The sequence below is a fragment of the Ursus arctos genome, unplaced genomic scaffold (assembly GCF_023065955.2).
Source record: "Ursus arctos isolate Adak ecotype North America unplaced genomic scaffold, UrsArc2.0 scaffold_17, whole genome shotgun sequence".
Lineage (NCBI taxonomy): Eukaryota > Metazoa > Chordata > Mammalia > Carnivora > Ursidae > Ursus > Ursus arctos.
In genome coordinates this window covers 23,693,699-23,704,741 of record NW_026622841.1, presented here as the reverse complement: position 1 = coordinate 23,704,741, position 11,043 = coordinate 23,693,699, and the positions used below count along the sequence as shown (strand labels likewise).

At 41.8% G+C, this 11,043-nt stretch overlaps 1 protein-coding gene across 2 annotated transcripts in view; it reads right to left on the bottom strand.

Annotated features, from left to right (window-relative positions):
• Nucleotides 1-10,323: 10,323 nt before the first annotated feature.
• The window catches only part of MYO5B (myosin VB), a 345,182-nt gene continuing 344,462 nt past the window's right edge, over nucleotides 10,324-11,043 (bottom strand). For both annotated transcript variants that reach the window (XM_026496295.4, XM_026496293.4), the window contains one exon: nucleotides 10,324-10,688. In XM_026496295.4, the coding sequence (XP_026352080.3) occupies nucleotides 10,536-10,688 (153 nt within the window). In that variant the 3' untranslated portion in view covers nucleotides 10,324-10,535. The remainder of the gene's footprint in view (nucleotides 10,689-11,043) is intronic.

The window sequence follows — 11,043 nt, the reverse complement described above, 5'->3', positions numbered from 1 at the left end:
ATAAGAATGAGAGAAAAGGTATCTTTCGAGGAAGTCTCAAAATTATCTGAAACAAATTATTTTCTAAAGTATGTAGTCCTTTTCATGTTTAACTGTATAATCATTACATATCACACTACACTATGCATATCAAAGGTTTGTTTTTTTTTTTAAGATTTTATTTATTTAGTTGACAGAGATAGAGACAGCCAGCGAGAGAGGGAACACAAGCAGGGGGAGTGGGAGAGGAAGAAGCAGGCTCATAGCGGAAGAGCCTGATGTGGGGCTTGATCCCATAACGCCGGGATCACGCCCTGAGCCGAAGGCAGACGCTTAACCGCTGTGCCACCCAGGCGCCCCATCAAAGTTATTTTATAACTTTTTTTGTCTAGGTGTGAAACCTCTCATGAGATGTGAAGTCATTACTCTTAGACATTTAACTTGCAGTATTTTTTAAACTTTTTTTTTTTTTAAAGATTTTATTTATTTATTTGACAGAGATAGAGACAGCCAGCGAGAGAGGGAACACAAGCAGGGGGAGTGGGAGAGGAAGAAGCAGGCTCATAGCAGAGGAGCCCGATGTGGGGCCCGATCCCACAACGCCGGGATCACGCCCTGAGCTGAAGGCAGACGCTTAACCACTGTGCCACCCAGGCGCCCCATTAACTGGCAGTATTTTTTAAAAGAAGATTTTATTTATTTGAGAGAGAGAGCTCGAGAGGCTGAGGGGGGTGCGTGGCAGGCAGAGAGAGAAGCAGACTCCCTGCTGAGCAGGGACCCCCCCCCCCAATGAGGGGCTCCATCTCAGGACCCTGGGATCAGGACCTGAGCCGAAGGCAGAGCTTAACCAACTGAGTCACCCAGGTACCCTGCTTTCGGTTTTTTTTTTTAATCTATTCTTTCTTTCTGTACTTATTTTTTTTTAGGAGAAAGTAGAATTAGCGTAAAACTGAAGTCAGCGACTCTATTGTAAATCTGTAAATTCTAGTATTATGATTTCATTAGGATTTCAGAAATATTAAGGCTCAGCCTTATCTCCTGCTTTTTCTGGGTAATTGTCCCATGCTTCAACTTCCAATAGCACTCAAAATTGATGGTAGCTTAAGCAGCAGTGACTTTAGAAGTTGGAATAATGGAAACAGGAAAGCTGGTAAAGTCAGTAGGAGCTAGGACAATTTTTAAAACTGAGTATGTGAATTTGAATGAATGAGACAAGCGAGTTTACTAATCTTGAGCAGTTTGGAAAATTATGTATGTGCTGTTAATCTGCTTTGGTGATAACTTCAGGTTTTGATAAGGCAATTATTCGCTTAGGGTGGTTTTGCCCTTGACAACAAATACCTACTCTTCAGAAAGTTCAAGTTACAGAACAAGCACAACAGAAATGAAATGTAGACTGAAATGGACACGGATTTGCTGAACTTCCTCATTTTATATTTACTGTAAATCTTGGCGTGTTGCAATAGCTTCAAGCCATTGTCACACACTTAGGTGAAGGATATTTGTTTTTGTTTTCCTCCTCCACCTGTTTGAAAGTTATTTGAAGTGTCTACATCCTCACCAAGGCTTAGAATTTAAGTAATATAACCTTAGGCAAATGTCTGTACTTCCTTGGTTCTAAGTTCACCTTGCAAAAGGCTCATGTTTTTGGACAGGGACAGCACTGCGTTGATGCCCTCGAGCCAGACTGGTCCTGGAGCACACCTGTGTTTGAGCAATGCTGTGTGGGGTTTAATACAGGCTTCAACAGGGACACCACTCATGCGGGCACAGCTCAGGGAACGGCAGCCCAGTGAGAGGGTGTTAGGGGCTGCTTAGGTGATTTGGGGAGGGTCCAGAGAAGCAGGGCTTCACTCTGGGTTCAGTGCTGTCTGGAAGTAGGGACAAGCCTTTGGGTGATACAATCCTATCTAGGAGGAGGCAGATCAGAGCTAGACTAGCCTGGCTGTTGGTGAGTCTGCATTCACTCCTATTAGCTGGGAGAGGGCAGAGTTGGGATCGAGTGGTTTGCACGTGGTCTTGTCTCTGTATTTAGACAGACCTGTCGAGTGGTCTTGTGTTGTCTCATTTCATCATAGGCACAGAGCGACCTTGCCTGATGTTGGTGTTTTGTGAGATTGGGTGCCAGGGGAGGACACGCTGGCCTGGCTGGGAGGGCCAGTCCAGCTTCTCACACCACCAGGCATTGTTGCCCTAAGTGCCAGACCAGGTCCCAGCTGATGGGCTTCTTTGCTTTCTCAACTCTAAGTAGCTAAGTGTGTCTTGTAGGAAATTTGAATCTTCGCGGTTTTCCTGTTGATGCCTTGACGGTAAGCCTAGACCTCTCTGGGTAGGAGGTGAAGGCTTTCCTGAAGAGTGAGCTGCTTCTTCCATCAGCCACCCAGAAGAGAGGCGAGTCCATCCTTAGGTTGGAGGTTGGGTTTTATTAATTTTTGAAGGTTTTTGAGAGAGAGCGTGCATGCGTGAGCATGAGCAGGGAAGAGGGGCAGAGGGAGAAGCAGGCTCCCCGCTGAGCAGGGAGCCCAACGCAGGGCTCAGTCCCAGGACCCCAAGATCAGGACTTGAGCCGAAGGCAGACGCCAACTGACTGAGCCGCCCAGGCGTCCCAGGGAGGTTGGGTTTTAGAGGTAACTTTTCACTGGCCACTATTTCCGTATCATGAAGTATTTCACGGTGGTTCCTAGTCATGGGTGTTTAAGGGCACCATCCCTGGAGAAGCCTTATCCTCTACCTACAGGTGGGGCTGTGACCTAGGTTTTAAAGATTTCCAGGTGATTTTGACGTGTACTCCTGTAGGTAAGAAACAGCCTACCCATGTTTCTGTATATATGTTCAGTTTCTGGGCACTCTATTCTGTTCCATTGGCCAACTGGTCTGTGCCATTTCCACACATTCCCATCTTAATTACTAAAGTTTTATATGAAGTCTTGATACTTGTTAGGAAAGTTTTCCCTCTAAGGAATGTCATCCTTATCCTTGGGTCTTTGCACTTCCATATCAATCTTAGAATTAGCTTGTCAATCCCTCCCCAAAACTGTTGAGATTTTTTGATTCTTTATGCAGATCAACTCAGAGACAACCGACAACACTTTTGTGGTATTTGAGTCTTCTTATCTGTAAACGTGATATAATTTCTCCAGGCTGTCAATGTTTCACTTCTGTTATAAACTCCTCCATACAGATCTTGTAAATATTTTCCCACTTTTTTTTTTTTTAACACCATATGCAAAGTTATACATGCGATTGAGTCTGTCTCTGGGCTCTGTGTCCTGGGCCATTGATCTCTCATCTTTTCTTATACCAAACTACCGTGTTTGAATTCTGCAACTTTGAGGTAATTGCTCAATAAGTCTTTTTTTTTTTTTTTTAAACAGGGAAAGTTTTTCCCCACCTCCAACTTGTAGGCAGAAGTTTGCCAACCCCTAGTTTAAATTTAGATCATGATGCATGTTTGAATATAGGCCCTAGAGTGAAGCTTCTCAAGCAGGCATTAAAAATACTGCTTTTCCAAATTAATAAAATTATGAATGAAAAAGGAGAGGTCATAACCAACACCAATGAAATTGGAAGGATTATTAGAAACTTTTTCAACAGCTTTATGCCAATAAATTAAGCAATCTGGAAGAGATGGAGGCCTTCCTGGAAACCCATAAACTACCAAGACTGAAACAGGAAGAAATTGATTTTTTAAACAGGCCAATTAATTATGAAGAGATTGAGTCAGTGATAAACAGTCTTCCAAAAAATAAAACTCCAGGCCTGGACGGTTTTCCTGGGGAATTCTACCAAACATTCAAAGAAAAAATAATACCTATTCTCCTAAAGCTATTTCAAAAAATAGAAACAGAAGGAAAGCTACCAAACTCATTCTATAAGGCCAATATTACCTTGATCCCCAAACCAGGCAAAGACCCCAACAAAAAGGAAAATTATAGACCGATTTCCCTAATGAATATGGACGCCAAAATCCTCAACAAGATCCTGGCTAATAGAATCCAACAGTACGTTAAAAGGATTATCCATCATGACCAAGTGGGATTCATCCCTGGGATGCAGGGGTGGTACAACATTCGCAAATCTATCAGTGTCTTAGATTTTATCCAGAAACAAAAATTCAGAAATCATGATTCTCTCAATAGAGAGATTTGACAAAATACAGCATCCTTTCCTGATTAAAACCCTTCAGAGTGTAGGAATAGATGGTACATTTCTCAAGATCATAAAAGCCATCTATGAAAAACCTACAGCAAATATTATTCTTGATGGGGAAAAGCTGGAAGCCTTTCCCTTAAGATCAGGAACACGACAAGGATGCCCACTCTTGCCACTATTATTCAACATAGTACTAGAAGTCCTTGCAACAGCAATCAGACAACAAAAAGGTATAAAAGGTATCCAAATCAGCAAAGAAGAAGTCAAACTGTCTCTCTTCGCAGATGACATGATACTCTATATGGAAAACCCAAAAGAATCCACTCCCAAACTATTAGAAATTATAGAGCAATTCAGTAATGTGGCAGGATACAAAATCAATGCTCAGAAATCAGTTGCATTTCTATACACTAATAATGAGACTGAAGAAAGAGAAATTAGGAAATCCATCCCATTTACAATAGTGTAAAGGATCTATATTCTAGAAACTATAAATCACTCTTGAAAGACATTGAGGAAGACACAAAACGATGGAAAAATATTCCATGCTCATGGATCGGAAGAATTGACATAGTTAAAATGTCCATGCTACCTAGAGCAATCTACACTTTCAATGCTATCCTGATCAAAATACCAATGACATTTTTCAAGGAACTGGAACAAATAGTCCTTAAATTTGTATGGAACCAGAAAAGGCCCCGAATCACCAAGGAACTGTTGAAAAGGAAAAACAAAGCTGGGGGCATCACAATGCCGGATTTCGAGCTGTACTACAAAGCTGTGATCACAAAGACAGCATGGTACTGGCACAAAAACAGACACATAGATCAATGGAACAGAATAGAGAACCCAGAAATGGACCCTCGGCTCTTTGGGCAACTAATCTTTGATAAAGCAGGGAAAAACATCCGGTGGGAAAAAGACAGTCTCTTCAATAAATGGTGCTGGGAAAATTGGACAGCTACATGCAAAAGAATGAAACTTGACCACTCTTTCACACCATACACAAAGATAAACTCCAAATGGATGAAAGACCTCGATGTGAGACAGGAATCCACCAGAATCCTAGAAGAGAACATAGGCAGCAACCTCTATGACATCGGCCAAAGCAACCTTTTTCATGACACATCTCCAAAGGCAAGAGAAACAAAAGATAAAATGAACATGTGGGACTACATCAAGATAAAAAGCTTCTGCACAGCCAAGGAAACAGTCAAAACAACTAAGAGGCAGCCCACGGAATGGGAGAATATATTTGCAAATAATGCTACAGATAAAAGACTGGTATCCAAGATCTACAAAGAACGTCTCAAACTCAATACGCGAGAAACAAACAAATCATAAAATGGGCAGAAGATATGAACAGACACTTTTCCAATGATGACATACAAATGGCCAACAGACACATGAAAAAATGTTCAAAATCATTAGCCATCAGGGAAATTCAAATCAAAACCACACTAAGATACCACCTTATGCCAGTTAGAATGGCAAAAATTAACAAGGCAGGAAACAGCGATTGCTGGAGAGGATGTGGAGAAGGGGGATCCCTCCTACATTGTTGGTGGGAATGCAGGTTGGTGCAGCCACTCTGGAAAACAGTGTGGAGGTCCCTTAAAAAGTTAAAAACTGAGCTACCCTCTGACCCAGCCATTGCACTACTTGGTGTTTACCCCAAAGATACAGACGTAGTGAAGAGAAGGGCCATATGCACCCCAATGTTCATAGCAGCATTGTCCACAATAGCCAAATCGTGGAAGGAACCAAGATGCCCTTCAACAGATGACTGGATTAAGAAGATGTGGTCCATATATACAATGGAATATTACTCAGCCATCAGAATGAACGAGTTCTCAACATTTGCTGCAACATGGATGGCACTGGAGGAGATAATGCTAAGTGAAATAAGTCAAGCAGAGAAAGACAATTATCATATGATTTCTCTCATCTATGGAACATAAGAACTAGGATGATCGGTAGGGGAAGAAAGGGATAAAGAAAGGGGGGTAATCAGAAGGGGGAATGAAGCATGAGAGACTGTGGACTCTGGGAAACAAACTGAGGGCTTCAGAGGGAGGGGGGTGGGGGGACTGGGATAGACCAGTGATGGGTAGTAAGGAGGGCACGTATTGCATGGTGCACTGGGTGTTATACGCACCTAATGAATCATTGAACTTCGCATCAGAAACCAGGGATGTACTGTATGGTGACTAACATAATAAAAAAACATTAAAAAAAAATACTGCTTTTCAGCCAATGTATAGCTGCAGAGTTTTAAATTGCATTTAGATGTGGCACACTTTATTCAAAAGTATTTATTTCCACAAATTTTTATCCACAGCTGAATACTATAGTAGCTAATACAAGCAGTTTTTTCCTATAAACAAAGGTGTAGTTTGCAGATTTGTTCATAATGAAAAAATATTTTTATCAGTAGTATTTCTTCTTACAATATTAGATTCACCCTGGAATACGATGTGAACCCTGTCCGGAGAAGCCGCCTTTCATCTAAACAATAGTTGCTGGCAAAATGTTACATCCAAGTCTGGGTTATTCTGATACAATGTCATTTTAGAAAGTAGTTTAAAATCATTTGATTGGCTTTATTAGAATTAGAAATTTCTTTAGGAAAACCAATATTTAGTATCCACCTAATAAGAGAAAAAAACAGCCCTATATTTGTCATTGCCATTAACCTCTAATTTTTCTATACCCCCTAATTCTCTAATTATGGCACCAATGTGTGCAAAAAATTGAATTTTGGCTATTCGGCTCATGCAACAAATTAATCTGAGACACTGACTGCAGAGGAATATTCTAGAAGGAAAAGGACAGAGTCCCGCCCCATGGTGTCACACTGCAGTGACTGTTCAGTCTCCTAGGCAGGAGACAGATGCTTCAATTCAGGATACCCCTACTGCCTAGAAGGAGGTCAAATGTATGACAACAATTACATATATCCTATGCAAAAGAAATGAATTCTAATTTATTTCCTATAATCTTAATGCATTAAGGCCCTAAGTGAAGAGTGGTGAATTGATGGTAGCTGGGTTAATTTTTTCCTAAGTGTTCCAAGTTCCTAGTTTTGTCTTTTGTCTTGTTTTTACAAAAGCCTGGAAATTTCAAGTATAGGAAAATCAAGGGAAGAAACTCCTATGGACATGCTCCATGGAAAGGGGAGAAAACAATCTATTTACCTCGGTCACATCTGCTGTCCAGGTGCCAGAAAGCTAACCGCAGCTATGATGATCCAGGGAGAACACACGGAGAGCATATGCTTGTCAGCTCCAGCGACAGTTACTAATACGTACATCGCACACATTACTACCAGTAAACAGAGAGGTCCCCTGTGATACTGAAAACACAGACTATTTATAAATATTTGATTCTTAAATAATCTTTAAAATGCTTCTAATGTTTCAAGAGGCAAAGCAAAACTCCACCATGATGTCGAACATTAAAATTCTTCCCACGGCAACTCTTACTTCTGAGAAATAATTGACAAGTCAGTTACCTTAGTAACCGCCCAAGGCACAGGGTAAGAGGGGTGTCAACTAAATTTTAAATAAAAAAGAGAGACCGGTATCTAGTGAGGAGTTCAAACCTTGATGTTGAATTAAGTTACTGAAGTCATTGATTTCATGAAGTTGGAAAATGTTTAAAAAGGCAAAGAATAAAAATGCTAGTAAGTGATTAAAGTTTCTCTAAAGGGGCTTCTCCCAGTCTCCAAGTGTTAAACAGGGCTGACCGAAACATTAACCAGTCGCTGTTATTTGTTATTAGTACCCTATAAAAGACTATTTGTTTTTAAAGCATATATAAATTAAGTACAGCTCCAGTGAAATGCCTCTCTCTTCTGGAAAAGGACTGTTCACACCCCTGCCCTTCCCCCCATTATTCTAATTGCCAAGTTTTTATTTAATGAACCCTTGGCACCTGATTAACAGTGACAGGAGTGACCCATGGAGATGGAGAGTGAGGACAGAATGTAAGGATAACAAGCCATTGCATTTGTGGAATCACTGTTTTTCAGACTCGTTAACACACTCGAAACAAGGCCATTTGGGGTTATCTTGAAGATGGAGGTCAGTCCTTACATGAGAGGTTCAGTTTTAAACTAACGTGCAACAACAAACAAATTATACTTAATAAACAACTTTAAAAAAAGGGAGCCACAGATCCAGTAGGCTGAGCCTCGCCTTCCAAACAAAGCGTGTGGGTCGAAGGGGTCAGGTTGTGGGTTTCAGGCGACATAACTGTACCAGCCGGAGGCGGGACAGGCACAGCTCCGCGGTACCCGAAAGGAGCCAGCCATGTTTACCGTGGAGGTGTCGTGCTGGGGTCATAGATTTGGACAGAATGCTCCAGAGTCTTTGCCCAGGTGCTGGGCCTCGTTCTGCCCCAGCAGCTACAAGAATGGCAGAGAAGTGGAGCCAAAAGGACACAGGACCGTTCGGGGCTTGGAGTGTGCTGTATTTCCGGGAGCTTTTCGAGTTGACGTGCTGAGTAACGGTGTGTGTGTGTGTGTAGGGCGATGTTCTACCTGCCATTCACAGAGAAATCTTCTTGATGTAATAGAGAGGCTCGTCTCAGTTTTGCAAACACCATGGTCATGGGAGCAACATACTGTTATCTACCAGACATGGGAAAACACACTAAAAAGTGGGTGTAGAGAATATGCAGGATGCCTACTGTTGAAGAGCCAAGAAAAAAATCTATAAAAGCAGCGAACATAAAAGCTGCTGTCATATTTCACTGAATACTCTGTTTTAATCCTTTTTTCAAAGCAGAGGTATTTACCATATTTACATGGTAAATTTAAAACATGTTGAAAATAGGGGCACCTGGGTGGCTCAGTTGGTTAAGCATCTGCCTTCAGTTCAGGTCATGATCTCAGGGTCCTGGGATGGGGCCTGTGTCGGGCTCTCCGCTCAGTGGGGAAGCTTGCTTCTCCCTCTCCCTTTGCTGCTCCCCCTGCTTGTGCTCTCGCTGTCTCAAATAAATGAATAAAATCTTTAATAAAAAATAAAAAACGTTGAAAGTAACCTGAAAAGGGAGCGTTGACCTAAGCTATTCTTTTTTTTTTTTTTTAAAGATTTTATTTATGTGCCAGAGAGAGAGAGCCTGAGCGAGCACACGCAGGGAGAGAAGCAGGCAGAAGGAGAAGCAGGCTCCCCGCTGAGCAAGGAGCCCGATGCGGGGCTCAATCCCAGGACCCGGAGTTCATGACCTGAGCCCAAGGCAGACGCTTAACAGACTGAGGCACCCAGGCGTCCCTATTCTCACTCTTTAAAAAGAACACACACACACACACACACACACACACACACACACACACAGAAAACTTTTGGGTGATAATCCCTGAACTGAATTTTTGGAAAAGTTTTTCAAATAATCTGATTCTCAAGACAAGTTTGTTTTCCTTTACTGTTTGGTTACCCGGAATTACGCTGCGTTACACGATGCTCTTATCAGAAGTTTTATGGCATTAAGGGATTACGGGCTTTCATACTGACTTGTCTGGTTTCTCATCTGTAAATAAAACAAAGGTTGGTATTTTTTTCTAATATTTAGATCATGTAGATTTTCATGACAGTTTTGTAGACTCGGGAAGCACATGGACTGGCACTGGAAACAAAGACTCTTTCCATGTTGCTCACACTTTAAGTTTGGGACCACCGCATTTTAAGCATGACTCTTCCACAAACCCAAGACTATGCAAAGAGGGTGTAAGCATATGAGGGACAGTCTACTAATTTTGCTTCAGAAACCCATCCTCAAAATGTTTGGAGGCTAGTTACACCACTGTCTCTGCATCACCAGGCATTCAAAATACTTTTGAAAAAAACTTCTCAGAAGGCCCAAGCCTTGTATTTTTGTTCTCAGAACATCTCCCCCCAAACTCATTTGCACCAGTGGTTCACTGACCTGGGGAAATGTCACCCACTATGCAACAGCATCATGGTTATTAGTACCATTATTTGTTAAAAGTCCTCTGAAGGCAACTTACTTGACATATTTTTATTATTATTTTACTTTGGGCATCTTCCAGTTATATGCAAAGATCAAAACTAGGCAGTTTCCATTTTAAAGACTGGCACCTTTTATATGGCCATGGGCGCTGCTGGGTGGCGGTAGACGATTATAACGTGTATTCATTTAGACTGAAATCATACACTTAAAAAAAAAATCTTCCATATTTCAAGTGTTTTTATTCTGAGCAGTATGTACAAAAAAAATAATGCCAGATGTGTCTTATTCTGTATCGTTCAGCACTCTGCACAGGCTCTCAGTCTCTGATTTGATCAACTTTTACAGATTTAACAGACCCCTAAATTCACCATACGGTAGAGGCTTCCTTCTTGCTCTCACTGGAAATCGAGCCACAGGGGGGTTGTGCCTTGTCAGACCTCGTTGAGGAACTCCAGATTGAGATACGCCGGGATGTGGATTGAGTCCATGGTCAGCGAGGACGGGTTGAATGGAAACAAAACAGGAAACATGTGCTTGGAGTCTAACAGCAGCTGCTGAGGGTCATTCCGTTCTTGTAGCTGTGCCTGTTGGGAAGGGTAAGACCACGTGAAAGACCACCTAAAAATAGCCAGTTTAGGGGAACTCACTAAAGTGAATTAGCATGTATCATGGAAATATTTGTTAAGACAATTAGGTTGGGCTTTGGGAGAACACTGCCTCCCTGTCCCTGTGGTATTTGGCAGGGAGAGGAGCCCTGTTTTCAGCTTGTTGGAGTGCAGATGACCTTAAGCTCTCCCCAAATTCTGGCAGTCTTTAAAAAAAAAAAAATTTCCGTCTAAGAGAGAATGGAAAAATACATTTCAGGTGAAATCATATGAGAAGTACTGTAGTGAGGGGGTTAAGACTGTGGGCTCTGGAGGCAGGCAGCCTGAGCTCTGA